Source organism: Lepisma saccharinum, chromosome 14 (assembly GCF_977018435.1).
Source record: "Lepisma saccharinum chromosome 14, izLepSacc3.1, whole genome shotgun sequence".
In the NCBI taxonomy this organism is placed as follows: domain Eukaryota; kingdom Metazoa; phylum Arthropoda; class Insecta; order Zygentoma; family Lepismatidae; genus Lepisma; species Lepisma saccharinum.
The window spans coordinates 15735574-15756099 of NC_139242.1; the positions used below are offsets into that span (position 1 = coordinate 15735574).

The 20526-nt window shown below is 38.1% G+C and overlaps 1 protein-coding gene across 2 annotated transcripts in view; it reads left to right on the forward strand.

Moving 5' to 3' along the window:
• The window catches only part of LOC145998699 (solute carrier family 2, facilitated glucose transporter member 1-like), a 69152-nt gene extending 54400 nt beyond the window's left edge, over window positions 1-14752 (forward strand). For both annotated transcript variants that reach the window (XM_083135180.1, XM_083135181.1), the window contains 6 exons: window positions 421-561; window positions 4277-4414; window positions 8082-8275; window positions 9699-9911; window positions 12204-12306; window positions 13551-14752. In XM_083135180.1, coding sequence (XP_082991306.1) covers window positions 421-561; window positions 4277-4414; window positions 8082-8275; window positions 9699-9911; window positions 12204-12306; window positions 13551-14383 — 1622 coding nt within the window. In that variant the 3' untranslated portion in view covers window positions 14384-14752. The remainder of the gene's footprint in view (window positions 1-420; window positions 562-4276; window positions 4415-8081; window positions 8276-9698; window positions 9912-12203; window positions 12307-13550) is intronic.
• Window positions 14753-20526: the final 5774 nt, after the last annotated feature.

The window sequence follows — 20526 nt, forward strand, 5'->3', positions numbered from 1 at the left end:
AGATGACAGTAGTTTCTCAAAATGAATTTAATTATAAATAAGTGTGTGGAAAGAATTTTTATATTTCATTTGGTAAATACTGTTTACTTATGAGTAGCATCTGAGTAGGATCAGAGGAAAGTGAGGTAATTTAGTAACTGTTTGAAACTAATGTTGATACCAGTGCCTGATCTCTACGGCCCAAATGGGCAAACTTACCAGACTATCATCCAGAGACTAAATTTTCCCGAAGTTTCAAAATTCATATTGTGATAGTAATAAAATTTTCTAGTTTCCGAGAAAACAAATTTATCCTGTAATCATGACTTATGATTTAAATAGAAATAGTTCTCAAACAAGAAAATGTCTTGGACTTACTTCACTGAATATTTTTAGATTTGATTTAAAATGTGCTAATATGTCTTTGTTTTATTATTATAGGGCTTACAACAAGTACTCTGCCTATGTACCTTACAGAGTTAGCTCCACTTCATCTCCGTGGGGCTATGGGAGTACTGTGCCCACTTGGGCTCACAGTGGGAGTTGTTGTTGCCCAAGTGCTAGGACTCCGCACAGTTTTAGGTAATACTATTTCTTAGATTATGATCAATTAACAAAAGCATTTCTTATTTTGATGAACTCCAATATTTCATGCAGGTATGTGGTAGAGTGGTGCTGTGAGAGAATTTCACTTGAGCGTCAAATAGTTCACATGGACGTCACTAGATAGAATACAGAATTGAGAGCTGCTTCGCTGGAGTGAATAATACTCGAACAGGGTAAACGAGTGGTATACACTCGAAGACCAGTTGTACACATATAACCATAATTTGTCTGTGGTAGTGGACCCTCAAATATGAACCATGAAGTGAAAGATGCAGTGAAATTGAAACTTAATTGAAAATAGTAAATTTCTCCATGTTAAAATGTAGTTTTGTCTATCTTACCAATACACAGTGATGTATGAAAATGAAATACGAGGGGCTATCAAAACGTACATGCAATCTCCTGGAAGGAATAATAATCCGTTGCGCAACAGCCAATGAAGGGCCTAGGTATACCTACCGACTGCCGATCTCCCTCCCACGCTTTCCTTCCTCACCTCTAAGCGTGGAGATCTTCAACCAGTATTGGAATAGTCGGGGGGCCAGCCCGACGTATCCCCAGCCGTTATAGTAGGTCTTCTCGACCGGATTACGCTCACTCACTCGGAGCTCCCCAATTTCCTCACGATGGTGGGTTACCACCGGCCCTATACGTAGGCCGAATAAATTCCGACCAGAGCCGGATTCGAACCTACGCCGTCCCGCAGCGAACGATCTCAAGACGAGTGAACGCCTTAACCCGCTCGGCTACGGAGGAGGACCTCCTGGAAGGAAACAAACTAGAAAACCCCTCGATTATGTGTATTGTACAGAGTGATCACAAAGTCCCATTACCCCCTATCGCGTGTCCACATAGTCATAGATGGTCGCATTGTATTAATGTGAGATCATGGCAGAGGACAACTCGGAGGTAGTGTGACTATTCGTTATGATTTAGTCCAGAGTGTCTGTGTGTACACCATCGTTTTCAGAACAGAGTATGATTCTCCACCATTTACGATGGGAAATTCTCCTCAACATTGCTGGCGTGTTGGCAGTAAATGCACGTCGAACAGCATCCTTAAGTTCGTCAACTGTCTCGTAATATGTGGTTAATGAACCCCCATAATGCATTGTCGCAAGATGACAGATCAGGACTTCGGGGTGGCCACTCCAAAGGTGCAGGCAAATGGACAGAACCACGTCCAATCCATGTATCAGGAAATACCTCATTGAGATATTTCCTCACGGCAATAGTATAATGGGCTGGTGCTCCATCTTGCTGGAACCATACACGACTGAGCAGTCCCTGTTCTTGCAGATGTGGAATAAACCAATCACGTAACATGGTGAGATACAACCTTTGATTCACAGCACCGTCAAAGAAATATGGACCCACCAAGTGGGTTGCAGACATTGCAGCCCAGATCATGACATGTGGTGGGTTGTGTTCAAGTTCTTCATAAAAATGTGGGTTTTCTTTACTCCAGAAATAAATGCTTCTCGCTTTCGCACTGCAATATATCGCACACTTGTCCGAGAAAAAACACTTTACCCCTTGAAGGAAGAGTTGTAAAGACATCAAGCATTCGCCCACAAGCATGATGACATTCTTGCATGTTATTATCACTCAATTCGTTTACAAACGAAGGTTTAAATGCCTTTGACTTCAAATCCTTCTTCATATGTTTTGTAATGTCGAGTATGGAACTCCAATTCCTGTGACTGCTTACGAATGGACTTTTTTGGCGAACGTTCGACAGATGCTGCAGCCTCCACACAAGTTTCCAGTTGTGTTGATGATCATCCTGGGCGGGGCTTATCTTTTATGCAACCAGTTGCAAAAAGCTGTTTCTCCCACCGTAAAATTGTTGGTTTTGGTGGGGAAGATTTCTGAAACCTTACAGTGAAATCATGCTGAATATCTCTCATTAATTTTCCTGTATGGGGTCGTTCGTGAGCCCACGTGCTCATGACGATCCGTTCCTCCATGGTGTAAGTGGACTCATCAGCCATGATTTAGATGTAGATCTTGCAACAATGAGAAACAACAATTCATTAACATCTATGTAATACATCGGGGGTAATGGGACTTTGTGATCATTCTGTACAATGGCCCTTCTAGGTTAAGCACACAAATTTTTGTCTGTTTTGGATGTTTATTGCTATCCTTTTTCTACACGTGAATAAAGGAAGGACAAAATTGAGGCACGGAGCGTCATCAAATTCCTGCATCTCCAGAGAAAAGCAGCGAAGCAAATTCATGATGAGATGAAAGCAGTGTACGGGGAGGAAAGCCCATCCTATGAGATGGTTTCCAACTGGAAACAGCAGTTCCAAACCTGTCACGTGCTAATTTCCGATGCCCCTAGGACAGGGAGACCGGCCTTCACAAATGATGCCACATTGATGGAGAAAGTGGAGATGATGAAAATGGAAGACAGGAGAATCACCATTGAAAGTGTGATGGCTGTAATCGGTGTTAGTTATGGGTCCATCTGGAATATCATCCATCAACAGCTGCACCTTCATAAAGTGTCGGAATGGTGGATGCCACAATTGCACACCCCCTTTCCAGAAGAGGACTAGAGAAGAAGCAGCACTAGAGATGTTAGGCCACTGTGAGCTGGATGAAGAGGATTTTTTCAGCAGACTGGTTACAATGGACGAAAGCTGGATCTACCTTTATGACCCAGAAACAAAGGATATGAGCAAGCAATGAAAACACAGCTCCTCACCGCCCCCCCCCCCCCTCCAAAGGCAAGAGTGCAAAGATCAGCAGCTAAGGTGATGCTGTCAGTTTTCTGGGACTGGGAGGGAGTCATCCTGACGGACTACCTGCCACAGGGTCACACAATCACAAGTGACCATTATTGTGATCTCCTAGCTCGGTTACGTGAAGAATTGAAGGTGAAAAGGCAAGGAAAGCTCACAAAAGGAGTGCTGCCATTGGCAGACAACACACCAGCCCATTCTGCCCATGCATCCATTTTGAAAACAGTTCAATTAGGATACGAAATTTTGCTCTACCCTCCATATTCCCCAGACCTGGCACAGAGTGACTTCTTCCTCTTTCCGGAAATGAAGCGTCCACTCAAAGGACGCCACTTTGACATGAGGGAGGATGTCATTTCTGAGGTGGAACAGTGGATTCAGGTCCAAAATGCAGTGTTCTATAAAAACGGCTTATGCAAGGTGAATGACCGCTGGCAGAAATGTATCACCGAGCATGGCGACTGTGTGGAGAAGGCCTAATACCACCATGATTTCGTACTTGTCCAAAGTTGTTTCCTTCCAGGTGATTGCATTTTTAATTGATGTTAGAACTTTGCAGTAACTCAGTTGTTAGTATATGCAGATGATGGATGCTCGTATTACTGTATTAGTATTGTGGCAAAACTTGAAGTAAAAATACCACTTCTGCTCCTTGGACACCCCTTAGTTTGACCATTGTTTTCGTGATTGTATAAGGCACATGATGGAATGCCAGTGTATAACAAAAACCAAATAATTGTAAAAAAAGGTAAAGTTTTCCCCTGTGCATAGCACCATGCCATGAAGGCGTATAGGGGGTGTGGGGGTAACGCCCCACACTTTCTTGATCCGGTCGTGAGTGGGGGTGATGTGATCAGCATCATGCCCCTGACCGCCTTTACCCCCCAGGGTTTCCTGTAGTAGTTATTACAATAAAAAGTGCAAATATTGTTTTCCAGGACAAGAATCAACATGGCATTATCTGCTGGGGCTTTATGCAGTTTTGGTACTTCTGTCAGCTGTTACACTACCAATACTTCCAGAGAGTCCAAAGTATCTGTACATAGTCTGTGGTGAAGAAGAAAAGGGCATTCAAGGTAAGTTGCATAGGCTTAACACACACACACACACACTCACACACATATATATACGTATATATATATATATCCTTCCTTCATGCCCTCACTTCAGTCCTGATGTGTCAAAATATTCTGACGTCCTCACTCACTTCCGTGTTGATTTCAAAACTGAATCCCATCTTGAAGATGGTTGTAATGACATTGCCATACACTCTTGTTGGGAGAAACCATGAATCTCATCACTAGAGGCACATATTTTTGGTAAATAAAAGAGCAAAATTTCAGTACAAAAATGGAGACCATTAACCTTTTGGGTTCCAAGCATCTCGGTCAAGATACCCAAATGTAAACCTCGCGGTCCCAAGCATCTCGATCGAGATGCTGTGTCAAGGTCGTAGTTTTTACGTTACAACTTTTCTATTTTTGGCTAGAATTTCGATTTTTTTATATTGTTCCTAACGCATGTATTTAACAGAAATGTTTCTTGCACTTTTTTTTTCTTCATGAAAATGGAGGGGAAAAGGCGGGAAAAGGGACTTCTCTTTTGCATTTCTTTTCAAGGGAAAATTTTTGCCGACAAAGGAAGACCAGCTTTGTTGTTCTAAAGCAATGCTTTTCACTCCCGCCTGGTAACTGCATTCGAATGAAGCTTGTTTATCAGTATCCGATGTCAAAATGAAAGTTTTCCGTGTGGGCACAAGCAGGGGGTGGGGGAAGACTGGTTGTTGAATCTGCGTTGTGAGAATGGAATTTCGAGGCACGCTGAAGGAAACCTTTGTTTTTTTTTAGCACAACTGTCCACAAGTTGGAACACAGGTTATATATATCGTCTGAATCGGTGATTCATTCTGTCTACAATGGTATCTCTTACATATCTCTAGGGCATTTAGTTTCTGAGCTATAGTAATTTCAATGTAACTCTGCATTTCGCTCAATTCCGAAGCTTGAGACAGTGGCGTACAAGCCTTTCGTTTCAGGGGTACAACTCGTGTTACATTGGTCATATGACAATGATGCAAATATTTTTCTGTTTCTTACATGCCAGCGATAATTTCTATGTGCATTTGAAGTTTTCATATCCTTTTTTTCAGGGGACGGGGGGAGAAACCCCATTTTTTTAAAAAAAATGTATTTTTCAGGGGATTTCCCCCTCCATATGTATGCCGAATGTGCATAAATTATATATCGTCTAAATCTGTGATTCATTCTGGGTACAACGGTATATCGTTCATATCTCCAGGGCAAATAGTCTCAGAGCTAGTCATTTCAAGGTACCTCTGCATTTTGAAGCTTGAATCAGTGGCGTGCCGACCATTCCTTTTGGGGGTACAAGTCACGTTACATTGGTCATATGATCATAATGCAAATATTTTTGTGTTCCTTACATGTCAGCAATCATTTCCATGTGCATGTTGACACTGTCATGTACTTTTTTCTTTGGGGGGGACCCCATTTTTTCCCCGAAATTTTGGAATTTTGTGAGTTAGCCCCCTCCCCCCACCACATATATGCCAAATTTGCATAAATTTCATATAGTCTGAATCTCTGATTCATTCCGCGTACAACGGTATATCACTCATCTCTCTTGGGCAATTAGCCTCCGATCTACACTCATTTAATTGAAAGTCTGCATTTTACTCAAAATCAGCTCTGGACCAAGGGGGTTACATGTGAAAATAGCCTTGGGACTCAAAAGGTTAAGAGTTCAAAAGCAGTAAATAAAATAAAATTATGGTGTTATAATGGTGAAAAATTGGATCAAAAGTAGTATAGGTATAAAATGACATTTTCTTTTTAAAATTGTGAATATTGTTAAGTTTGGGGTTCTTTGTGTTCTTCAATATTTCGGAGTATGGAGTAAAGAATATGACTAAGAGTTTAGATACAAGCAAAAGTGTATAAGTCATGAACAATATAACACAATTTGTATAAAGAACTTACATTATGGTATAGATAGATGCTAGTCTTCTCGTCATGAAGGACTGTATAGATTTTGGAAACTAGATAACAGAAAACTGACATTAAACAACATACAATAACCAGGTGTGGTGCACACTGATGATGCAGATCAGATCTGGCATAGATGAGCGTAGATGATCAGTCGGTACACGACAAATATAATCCTAAATTTTATTTAAAAACTGCACTTATTACATAAAATAAACTTATCCCTTCCAATAGCACATTTATGTAGTTCCAGAGTCATAAGTTTATTCCTGTATAAAGGGGTCCATTTTTGCTTCTCATATATTTCCAGCAGAATTAATCACACCTTTCAGAAACATGAAAAAATAGCGTTACAATGTGTTATTTCAAATATGTTTTTGTCAGAAACGAAATATGCATGCCTCTACCCATCCTGCTCTTTGCTGGCTTTTTTGAGTGGATGTCTTTCCATTTACTTCATGTAATTATCCATTTTTATTTACTACTTCCTCATCGGGGAGGCCCACAGACTCACTTGTTCCCATCTTTTCTAAGAACAAAAATGGTTAATGTATTTGTGGATATATCATCGCATGAATGCCAAAACCACGAATGTGCAAATTAACTTTCTCACCTAGTGCAGTTCCTGACTACTTTTTGTTGATAGATTCCTATGCTAACTTGTATGAGCTAATAAGCAGACATAAGTAGGTACAAATTTTACTGATTGCATTTATCCAAATCTAAAACCAGTTTTTTTTCCCAGGACTTTAATATTAAAATGTTTTTTTCTCAGTAATATTTAGCATGTTCGTGGTTTAAACACTGATGCAGCAATATGAAATACATAGGGTTACCAGATTGCTATAAGGGAAATGTAGGACATGTTGCCCCAAAATGTGGACTTTGTCAAAATGTAGGACACAAAAAATTTGCAATAAATAATATATATTTCTACAGAACACGTTAAAAAGTAATTTAAAAAATACAGTTTTTCAGTTTAAAAAATGAATTCAACAAATACTTAAATGTACTGTAAGATACTAAACAATGCACTTCTACTCGTGATAGCAAAAATTCTTGACCACAAGTATAATTTCCCGATTTTTTTTACTTCTTGACTGGTAGACACCCCAAATAACTGTTCTCTATGCCCCCTGCTTTACAATCAAAAAATGAATAAGAATGGGAAACACCTTGTTCCATCAGTATAAACTCCAAGGTAAGAAATTCCACTTAGGCATTGAACAGTGACATCAGAATGTGGATTGTAATACCATAACGTGCATCAATTGATGTCGTAAATGCAGTATGAGGAATAAGCTTTTCATCATACGTTCAAAGTTGCTGCAAAGTTGCTATTTTTTTAATGTTGTCGAGCAAGACTCTAAACTGAAATTCGTCCAAAGAGGGAGGGGAGTTACAACTGTATGTGCTATTTTAAGAGCATTGAAAGCTTGCTCACCCAAAACTTTCTTCCTCAGTTGCTTCAGTTTTCGTGTTTGTTCTCTAGCAGAACAAACTTTTATTTTCATTTTGGACAATGGACTTGTAACTTGCATGATTTCCCTTTGTTCAATGAAACCCATACGTATTTTCCTAATTAATATTATGTGATGTTCAAAATATAGGACATTTATGATATTTTTCAAATTCCTCCCGGATGCTGGACAAAGGCTAAAACTAAGAACATGTCTAGGATAAATTGGATGTCTGGTAACCCTAGGAATACATTACTGATGACTGTTCTCCTTTTCAGAACTGGCCCGAATTCGTGGTCTTCCACGAGAGAAGGTGGAGCAGGAGTTCCAGGCTCTAAACAGTGCCAACAAGCTAGAGGCGCAGACCAAAGTTTGGACGGTCTGCAACATCCTTCAGTCTAAATCACTGCGTCTGCCACTCATGCTCGTGTGTGCTCTCCAAGCTGGCCAACAATTTAGTGGCATCAATGCTGTAAGTAAAACATTCACACTCATTATCTCGGTCACAAATTTTGAGTTTTTCGTACTGTTTTGTACGAGTTGAATATGTATCTACTAGGGCCGAGCTGATGTTGATGTATCGGCTGATATCAGTTGTATCGGTATTGGAAAGTATCGGTTGGAATTTATTTGCCGATACTTTTCTGGCATTTTGGTCTTTCACAGACTCTGCAAAAATCCTGTGAGACACTTTCGAAGAGTCTAATTATCCTGGAAATTATGCAAAATTCGAAATTTCTTTTTATGTTGCACCAGTTTTGTGTGAAAAAAACTGAATTTTGTAATAATGTAACATGTAATTTAATATTCTGATATAATTCTCAAACTGTAATTGTAAATTGATGCATATAATTAGTGGAATAATTACTAATATTAATCTATATTTTGAACAACTTTCAAGCATTGATATCAGTAGGAATCAGTATCTGTAGGAATTGGTGAGAGTATCGGTATCAGTAGGAATTGGTGAGAGTATCGGTATCGGTAGGAATTGGTGAGAGTATCAGCATCGGTAGGAATTGGTGAGAGTATCAGCATCGGTAGGAATTGGTGAGAGTATCAGCATCGGTAGGAATTGGTGAGAGTATCAGCATCGGTAGGAATTGGTGAGAGTATCAGCATCGGTAGGAATTGGTGAGAGTATCAGCATCGGTAGGAATTGGTGAGAGTATCAGCATCGGTAGGAATTGGTGAGAGTATCAGCATCGGTAGGAATTGGTGAGAGTATCAGCATCGGTAGGAATTGGTGAGAGTATCAGCATCGGTAGGAATTGGTGAGAGTATCAGCATCGGTAGGAATTGGTGAGAGTATCAGCATCGGTAGGAATTGGTGAGAGTATCAGCATCGGTAGGAATTGGTGAGAGTATCAGCATCGGTAGGAATTGGTGAGAGTATCAGCATCCGTAGGAATTGGTGAGAGTATCAGCATCCGTAGGAATTGGTGAGAGTATCAGCATCCGTAAAAATTAGTGAGAGTATCAGCATCCATATTGGTAGGAATTGGTATCTGCTCAGCCCTAGTTTCTACTCTTTACACATCTGCTTTATGAAATATGAGCCTGGGAACTGGTGTCAATCAGGTGCATCCAAGGCATTCTGGGTACCCAGAATGCTGAGGCCACATCAGTTTGAATTCTGTAGAGCTCAGAGTAACGCTGAAAGGACCCTGAAAGGTAACTCTGAAACAGGCAAAATTTGAACAAAATCTGATATGTCAGTGCAAATTAATTTTAGATCCTTTGGCATGGAATGAACCACATGTGAATTCTCCTACCTAGGTGAAACAGGAAGGTAAGATATTTGCAGAAAGAAATAATGCTGTATGTAATCATAGTCATGGAAATACTTGATAGTTTTGACATAATTTCCAATGCGATAATTTATTTTCTTGTAGGTTTTCTACTATTCTGTCCCCATATTCCAAAGCGCTGGCTTGTCAGAAGAAAACAGTCAATATGCCAGCATTGGTGCTGGGGGCATAAATTTCATTGTTGCTGTGTTGGTTATTCCTCTTGTGAATAGCTACGGACGAAAGAAACTGGCAATGTTGAGCTGTGGGATGGCATCGGTTTGTCTCATCTTGCTTACGGTATCCATTACCTACATTGTAAGTATTTAGCATGTGCACATGCACGTATGCATTTACATACATTCTGTAAATTAAACACGAAACAAATTGTATAGAATTTAAAAAAAAATAAAAGTGAGTGATTTGTTTCAAAGCATTGGGACTTATGTAATTTATCTGTATAGTATCCTTCACAAAAGGCCAAAATTTACAAGTGGGAATAATTCCCCTCATCCCCTCCTTTAAATATCACTCTGTATGTACATGTTAATTGGACCAATATTCATTGTATATGTATTAATATATTTCTTTCATTAACATAAAAAAATATTAATTTTATTCTCTTCTGTGTCAAAGGCACCAGAAAAACACATTAAAATTGCACAATATGATGACATCTTGTGTGTGGGGGGGGGGGGGCTTTGTAAACTGTTACATTGTAGTGATATGTATGAAGGAGAAAAATACATTATGTGGACTAATCATGCTACTTAAATTAGGGAAAATAATAAAAGTATAAATATAATACTTTATGCAGTATGTTCATAACATCATAGATAGAATTACTAAAATTTCAAGTTTGGTTTGATATTTCATAGTAAGAATGCAAGTACGAGGGTGAATCAAATATAAACGGGAATTTACTTTTCATAATTTATTGAAACAAAATACAAATACAAAACAAATGCATTACTTTTCTACATAGTTCCCTGCAACTGAAATGCACTTTTTCCTGTGGATAGTGTTTGGCAATTCCATTTTCCCAGAAAGTCAACGGATGTGTGCACAGTCAGTTGCACACAAAACTCCTCCACTCCTGCATCATCCTCAAAACACTTACCTCCCAGTGCTTCTTTCAGTGGCCCAAAAAAATGGTAGTCACAGGGTTATAAGTCTGTACTAATCCCCTTCTCTCTCATAACAAGCCAGGAGTCTTTGGGAGATTCTCAGTCGAACATTTTTCTGCTCCTCTGTGAGGAAGCGTGGAACCCATCTTCAAGAGTTTTTTTGGTAGCCCAAGTTGTCATGAATGATCGCGTGAGCACTACCATAGCTTATGCCCACTGCAGAAGAAATTTCACTCACTGTCAAGCGATTGTCACCTTCAATAAGGTCCTTAACAGGCTGAATGTTTTCCTGAGTGATGCTTGTCCTTGACCGCCGTTGGTGTCTTACATTTCTCACAGTTGCTCGTCCTCCCCCCAAAAATGTTGTCATTCATAAACATTGGTCTTGAAAGGGTGGACTCTCGAAACTGATCTCGAAGCCTCATCAAAATTTCAGCTGGTTTTACCTCTTCTTTTGCAAGAAATTTGATAATGTGTTGCGCAACGGATGGGTGTACCTCTTGCTCACTCATCATGCTACTGACTGGAGAGTCAGCAAGGATTCCAGGTAGGGAAAGACTGTACATACACCCACCATCATCAGTACACACACCCACCATCATCACCTCAAGGCCACAGGGCTGTACCACACTTTCGCTGGCCATGCGAAAGAAATTCCCCTTTATATTTGATTCACCCTCGTACATGTTGTAACTTTAGTAGCCATATTTTGCATTAGCGTGCATTATTAAATAATATATTTAAAATAGAATAAACCCTTTGAATAAGTCTTTTTCATCTCTGCTACATATTTTCTGCATTTGCCTTAAATTTAATGAGGATATTTAATTTAAGTTTAAGGACAGTAGCATAACTAACACGTTCTGTGCCCCCCCCCCCCCCCCCCCGCAACTTTCAGTTGTGCACCCCTATGCGTTAAATAATATGTACTTATATTCTAAAATATTAATTCATGCCTAAATTTATATTAGGTATATACAAATATGAAAATACATACATGTAATTTGAATGAATGTAAAAACTGATACGAAAGTTTAAGACAACAGACAAACTAGGTAGAATTTTCAGCGAAAAATGCAGGTCTTTCTTAATTTATCATTCTTACTGTGCCCCGAAGCTCGTCTGTCCCATGTGGGTTGCAGGGGTGTTATTTACGCCACTGTTTAAGTAGAATATTACTGTTTTTTTTTTTTAATTTCTCTAGGTCATGATTCCACAACAAAAGAGTAACAAAATGTGCTTTATTATAAATTGATCAGACTTCAAATTTTAAATATTTGCAGAACTTGAAAAACATGGCAAACTTAGTTTGATTTTTAGGATATCTTTTTGAAATGCAAATTTTGTATTGATATGTACATTATCACTACTACTTTGCTATGATTCACTGCAGTTTCCCTTATTTCCTTAATGTCTCATGCTTTATACTTTACAGCCACATATTAGATAAATAATTAAATAATTTTATTTTATTTATTTACAGAATGAATTCAGTTGGATGCCATACTTTTCTATTGTGTGTGTGTTGTCTTACGTTTTTACATATGGACTAGGCTTAGGACCAATTCCCTATTTTATTGGATCTGGTATGTACTACATATGTGGAAAATTTCTATAAAGATTTTATTTGGAAATAATTTAATTACATTAATAATTCTAAACTTATATATTTCTCTGGTTTGATATGAACATTTTCCTCTGTTATCAGCAGTTCGTTTATTCTTTACTCCTTTAATCTGTACTGTATTTATATTAAGTGATATATTATTTCATTCACAAATTGAAATTGTCTTATATTTCGAGACAGACAGTCTGTAAACACATGTTTAGTTTTAGGATTTTGGTACTTTCCATATGAATGGCAAAAATCATGAGCCCTATTTTTGTAAAATGAATCTTTAAATGCAATGAGTTTTTGTCATGAGAGCAGATTTTTTCATATTTGTGTTTTTTCTTTGGGGAAAATTCATGAGTTTTCAACATATTAATTAATTTCAGTTGATCTGAAATACTCTGGTAAAGTTTTGTAGTGCATATAAATGTATATTTGAACAGTATGCACATAATTGCATATATTAGAATTCATTTTAATGCAATCGTTCATTTCAAGGTTTCCTTTTGCACTTTTTGTTATTTTGTGTCAAAAATAATCTATATCAACTGACAGTTAGTACTAGTTTAATGAAGAACATTCTAAAACTGGAAACTACTCTTGTGGGAAGAGAGAAATCCCCCTCCCACCAATCAGTGGTCTCTAAAAGAGATGAGTCTCATTTCCAGGTTCCAGCACATGCAGCATGCGTGGCATTATTTGTTGATACCACATGTTTGTAAATCTGGGTGTGTGTGTGTATCTGAGTGGTACTTGAAGGGATAGGATTGAAAGGATTCTCCCTTCTGGATGCAAATTAAACAAAGTTGCTTCTGTGAGGGGGGAGGGAATTTGTTTTCAGTTGAGTTGGAAGTTTGTTATGGTATTTGAAATCTATGTAGTGATTCATTTGTGTTTTGTATGAATATTACGTTAAAGAGATGAAGATGAATCAGGTTCTTCATGAAACAATCTCCATGGTGGAGTGGTTAGCACAGCACACTACGATGCCAGGTGTCCCTGGTTTGAATCCCGGCTTTGGCATGGGTGTTATTTGTGAGTGTCACTTCATCAGTTTCATCATATCATCACTTATTCTTATTGTCGCAATTAGCCAAAAGTGGCAGTTCTATCAGATCTGATCGTGGTCTGTTATCGATAAATTGTACACCTGTACTGTATTGGCATCATTAATATATATGTTTAACAATTAACAACTTGCTCTTTCCTTCTTTCCAGAACTATTTGAACTTGGACCGAGACCCCTTGCCATGTCTTTTGGCAGTATGGCAAACTGGGGAGGTAACTTCATTATTGGTATGACATTTCCCACTTTGCAGTCTGCAATTGGACAGTACTCTTTCCTCATATTTGCAGCCACAACTCTGATGCTGTGTCTTTTTCTATACCAATATCTCCCAGAAACAAGAGGGAGGAATCCTTCTGATATTGCTGAAATGTTACGCTACGGACTGAACAGCAAGATTAGACCTTTCAGTTTTCCCAAGGATGGGTGCAGTGCTTTACCATCAACCAGTGATGAAGAATTCTCCCAGAGTTCCCCGGAAGATAAAATGGAGGGTTTTGTTGATGGTAGTTTCCCAGTTATACTCGAAGCACAGAACTTCTTGAGCATGTCAGATGGAGTTGCAGCTTTATCGATAATACCGGAAGCACAGCCATTGGTTGATTGCAACGAGAATGCAAAACAGAAGCAGCCGTCTCAAGGAGGTGGTAGTTTTAGTGAGGTATTTGTGCCGTCTGTTCACAGGAAGTCCAGCGTGCCAAGGGACATAACGCAACCTAGCCACTCGACGCTATTTCCTGTTCATAGCTACCACGAAATGCCCAACCATACTGAATATTCTTCAAGCTTCCCTTCGTCGAAGAGAAGTTCGATGGTTGACAAGAGGGACTCACTCAAAGATAGCACGAAGCCATGCACAATAATTGTAGGCTCTTCAGGGAACTTGCAAACATATTCCCAGGATTCAATTACAGCGACTACTGTTCCCCAGGAAGATGCCTACATTTTATTAGACTCTGAATACCATAATGCAGAAAACGTGTAAGGAATTATCATTGAGCAAAACTTTACAAGGTTAACATGAACAAAAGTATTTGGCCACAGAACTAAGTCACTGAGGTAATGTACATTTAGTTCTATATTATCCTCTTCATCTTTTTGATTCATGAAAGTGGATATACTAAAATTTTATCAACATTATATATATTCAGTGGAATTCTAATGCCAACAACATTGTGATTACCATTTCATGGAAACATATTTTTAAAATATAAAATAAATATGTACAGTAATTCTTCATCAAGTGAAGACTGTATTGTGGAGCAAAATTTACATACAACTTGTGAAAATTTCCAGAGGGACTTTTAATGTTTAAAGGAAGATTTTTTTTTTAGTGAGGACACAGCATGTGGGTAATTTGAAGCATAATATGTTTTTAACCCTTTGCTTAGAATATTTATTTTCTTTCTAAAAAGGCAATACATATGTTGAATATGATTCATATGCATATATAGCATCTATATCCAATATGTATCAATGATAAGCATATGTATGACTTTTTTAATAAGGGATAATGAAGTGCTCTGTGATAAAAAAAAATGTACCATTCTTCATTACAGGCTGATATTTACTGCAGGTTTATTTATATGTGATTTCAGAACAGAATTTTAGCTATATGTGAATAGGCTGTGGCCTTGGAACCATGGCAATGACAGGCTACTGTGAATCAGTACTAAATGTGAAGGTACAATTAAATACATAATTATGTAAGCTGAAGTAATATTCATGCACAATTTTGAAACAGTATTACTTTTCTCATTTACCAGATCAAGTTTGTTTTAAAATAAGAATATAAAATGTGTTTTCAAAAAGATTTTTTTTAATTAGAAACAATTTAAGAAAGTATATGCTTATTTGTGCTGAATCATTACTTTAGTAAGTAATATATAATATGATATATTCATCTCAGTAATTGAGATCAATATGTATGGAAGTGATTTTATATGGGTGTATATTAACACTAGAATTTCCCCCTCCCCCTATTTCTTGCAAAGCTATTTTTCAAGAACAGAAAGAAGGAAAATTTTTAAAAATCATTACATAGTGCAAGTAAACAAGCTGGGGAATGTATTTCGACTTTGATAAATGAAGGAAATGTTTTCTATTTATCAGTGTGTGAAATTCAATAACTGCACATAATTATATATTTTTATAGTCTACAAAAGAGCTACAGGGAAAAAATGATGAAGGTAGACCATGTGATTTTTAAAACTGCATTTAATATTTTCATCAGATGAACAAGTTAAACAAAATAAGATAGACTGCCTGGTGTGAAGTAACTTCAAAAATCCCAAATCAAACAACTTATCAGTAAAGATAATTTACTTTCTAAAATCAACATGTAATGCCTGTATTCACTTCTCTCACACATTCTTGAAGCTATATCATATCTACGTATATAGATATTAGATTTCAACACAAATGCATAAGCTGAATTTTAACTGATCCAGGAAGTGTGTAGTATTCAAAGTAAATTTATACTCAATGTTTGTTTTTAAAGCTTTCAAGTGCCTGAATGACTTGCAAACTACCCCTTTATAATGTAATATGTATTTCCTACCAAGCAAAGAACTAAAACTACATGCAAATGTCTGCATATTCAAGGTTGATTAATTTGCTTGTAGTTGTAGTATGTATATATACATATATGAACTGTATATTATCTACTTAATGTGTGTATTATTTCTTGAGCTCAAAAAGTCCAGGAATTTACTTCAACTAAAAGCGGCAGAAAAAAGGATATTTAAAATAGGAAAACAGTTTATCGCGTTACAACTTATTCACTTTTTTCACACAAGAAAATGCAAATTGACGTCTGAAACAAAAGCTTGATTTCCTTTCTTGATTTAATCTGACTGCAGGATGTTCTTAACGTTCATGAATAGATGCCTGTTTAGAGAATGTTTCTCATAAAAATATATTTCTACTTCAACCAAAGTAATTGGAGCAGGTTATAGTAACTGGATTCACATCATTGTTGGGTTTAAAAATTGTTGCACTGCAAAGCTAGTCATTTCATTGCATCCTCAGTTGCAGGGTCTGCTTCTCCAGCTTGAAGAGTTTCCAACTGCTTTCTGAATGAGCCAATGAGCTGTTCCAACTCCAGGTAGTCTCTCTTCCAATGAAATGAGTTGGCACCTCATTAAGCCTCTCCTAGGTAGCTGCTAGTGAACTTTCATATTAATCTGCTTTTCTTTAATAAATCTTAAGATTATCTATATCCTTGTCTTGCTTTCTCATTTTTAACATATTTGTCCAGATATTCATGGCATATTCTGAAAAATTGGCCTGGTTTACCACAATAATTCTTATTTATTGTATATATTTATTTTATACACCCCATTAGATTAATAGATGTAATAGAAATAAAACACAAATATAGGCATGAAAGTAAAACAAAAACAGAAGTCCAGCTTCACATTTTCCAGCAATTTCTATATTTTTTACAAAATCTCAATTTTTACCTAAAATGGCACCTGGATTCCTCTTCACAAAGGGAAAATTTTCCTTCATGTAGCAACACTGCTTCTGTCAAGCACTACACAGAAACAAAAAGAAAGATCAGTTTTCTCCTTCCAACACTGTTTCCAGCAGTGTAGTTGATCACGCAGGCTGTTTATTTTTAAATAGACAGTCGCTTCTGTTCCCTCGCCCTCTCCACATATAACTGGGGAGGAGACCCAGTCATCAGAAGGATGTGATGGAGAATGACTTGTGGCAAACATAAACCAATCTTTAAGTTGTTTAAATAACATAACCCAAGGTGCAACAGCCCTTGAGGGCAGAGCCTACCTACAGATTGCCAGCCTCACTCCCGCATGCCTCAGCAGAGGTAGTCAGCCGATCATCCATCCACTTAAGGGGTGATGTGTGGTCAGCACAACAAACCCCCAGTCATTGTAGGTTTCCGTGACCAATTTCCCTCACGATGGTGGGTGGCCACCAGTCCCATACACAGGCCGAAATCTCAGGAGAAAAGTTATGCTTCCCCCAGGAGAGACTAACCTGCATGTGTCCCGTAGCCGGAACCCAAAGCCTGCTGCCTTATGCTCCATGGCCATGGTGCGGGACTAAGTTCTTTAAATAATTTAAGCAAGTCTATTTAACTATTGATAATATCTAGACAACAGCAAAAACAAACCACATGCATCTTCACATGAATGTTCTAGAAGGAATTCTAAGCATTAGTAATATTTCAGATTTTGGAATATCATAGCAGTTCTTAGCAAGGATATGAAAATTAGAAAAAAGCTGCCTTGGTGTTGGCCAAAGGATCAGCGGAGCCTTAAGACATCCTCCTTTCCATTTGTATCTAAAAGCAGCAATCGCCCTTTTAGAGAGGTAGAAAACAAACAACAAACCTTCAATGAATCGCAAAGCCTAAAAGAAAGTAATCAGCCTCGCATGGCACACCAAATAGGCAATATTAGATAAAATTAGGCAAATAGGACAAATTGTAGAGTCTTGCAACAATAATAAAGTATTTCTCCTCAAAGAATATATCTTTAAGATGCAGCCACTAGAAAACAACATTTCGCCCAACTTTCAGTCTCCGTAATTCTTGAAGATTTTCTAGTAGTGAATTACAGATTCTCTTGTGATGTCAGCCAGGTCCGAGAGCTAACGTCACTTCAGCTTTCGAAAGCATATCTGGAACTGACCTGGCTGATATCTCCTCCTTCCAGCCTCCACTTATTACAGTATGTAAGCTACAAGTGTGAATGCAGTTTGCAAGTTTTCATTCCTGTGTAAATATTATAATAAGAGTATCACTTTACAGTGATGTAAAACATGTATCTTAAATGCTATGTATTACTTTGTTTGTTTTCTAGTTTCTTAGTTTAATTTTTTGTAATACTAGGTTTTTATATGAAATATTTGGTACTCAGTAACAAAATAGCTTGTTTTTTCATGTGCGTAATGTATGATTGTAAAGAAAAGTGCATTTGATGTTGAATGGTACAATGGTGTCAGTCTTTTGACTGTGCTTGTTCTTTTTTCTAGCAATAATTATACAGATTTTTAGATAATATTGTATTTTTATTTTACAATCCTATATTTCATAACTTACTGAAAAGTTTCACAATGACTTTGGCTCAACCAGAGTTTTCTGCATTACATACCAGGGGCGATTCCTCCATTTAGGAATTGAGGAACTTCCTACAGTTCACTTAGGCCAGTAGCACACTGGATCTGGCATGACAAGTCACGACGCAATGCAACAAGACGAGGCACAATGAGTCATGATGCAACACAACACAATGTGACACGACAAGTCACTTTGCTTCCAACAAAAGGAAACAAATATTTATTATTGTTATCATTGTTTTTTTCTGGAAAGAAAGTTTTCGGTACTCTACAAGTTGGTTTGTTGATAATGATCATGCATACATGTACATATATGTGTGTTTGTATATATATATACAAGGGTCGTTCAAGGTTGACCAGGACTTTCGTTCATAAAATATTAATGAATCAATGTAGTGCTGCATTACTAGGGCAGGACAGACCATGATCCTTTGCGACACATTTGGCGCATGCGCAGTAGTGTAAACAAAGATGGCGGCAAGTAGTGTATGTGTTGCTGTGGAACAGCGATGTATAATGAAATTTCTTGTGAAGAAGGTGAAACCTGCTCAAATTTGGCGTAGACTGCAAGCACAGTATGGCATAAAAGTTCCCCTCCACCCAAGAAAAGCAAAGCGCTGCCGTCTGCCGGTAAGATTCTGGGAACAGTCTTCTGGAACATGAAAGGTGTTATCCATGTGGATTTTGTGGAGAAGGGTGCCACAATTAATGCCAAGTATTACTCAACACTGCTTCACGGTGCTGTACGTGGGGCTGTTCAGAAGAAAAGACCTGGAATGTTGTCAAAACACGTCATTCTTCTCCATGACAATGCCAGGCCCCACACGGTCCATTTGACTCAAACAACACTGGCCAGCGTGCACTGGGAGGTTTTACCACACAGTCCTTACAGTCCAGATTTATGCCTCAGTGATTTCCACTTGTTTGGGGCACTTAAAGAGCATTTGGGCGAGACTCACTTCCAGACAGATGAGGAACTCAAGAACGCTGTCCTGCAGTGCTTACGACACCAACCTACTTTTTTCTATGCCAAAGGCATCAAGGAACTTCCACAACGACGGCAACGGTGTCTGGATGTTCAGGGGGAATACTTTGAAAAACTGACATAGTTTGGTGCTTCTATGTATGTATATTTCCTGTCTAGAAATAAAAGTCCCGGTCAACCTTGAACGACCCTTGTATAAATAATATGGATAAAAGCAAGGAGGGCTAAAAGGCTAAATAAAAATCAAAGAAGGAGAAAGAAAACACTCACCGGACAGTGGAAAAATTCAGAATTTTCGTTAACTTTGTAGTATCTTTGGTGTGAAAAGAATCTTCATTAAAATTAAAATAATTTGAGTATCAATCTAACATATAAAATGTTACCGGTAAGGCGTGCTGTTGCAAACAGTCTGAAAAAAGTGCTGATTTTTATTGCTATTACATCCAAAGTAAATGTATAGATGGTGTTAAAGGCGGAGCTACTGCGGAGCATGCACACTCGTCTGGCCCCCCTCGAACATCCGGTTACGCTTACGGTGCTATATGAAAGGGCAAAGTGGAGATTCTTTTACAAGGAAATAGCGTGTCAACTGCGTAGCATGTGGTTTCACAGTTCGATCGGGAACACATTATTGAGTCAAGTATCACTTCGTAGGTTTCCGAAGGACGTAGAGAGACGAAACTTGTTGATACAAGCAGAACAAAGAAAGGATTGGTACCCGGAAAGGATTTGTACGACTTGCATTTTGTTACAAACATGTTGATCGTTTATCTGCGTATTGTGTTGTGCTGAAAAGCACGCCTCTTAGTGAGATTTCAAACCGAAGCGACAAGCGACAGCAGTGGTTCGTACCAAAGTGACAAGCTACACAGGCCCATTTAGTCTATAAATAAGCATTTACCGCTCATGGAAAATCAAGTCTCATGCGGCACAATACATGCCATTGGGAATCTGAGCGACACGTGCAGCTTGTCGTGTCGCTTCGGTTCAAAAAATTTCATTGATCACTGAGGATTCACTTCTAAGTGGCACGGAGATTACACACCGAAGCGACA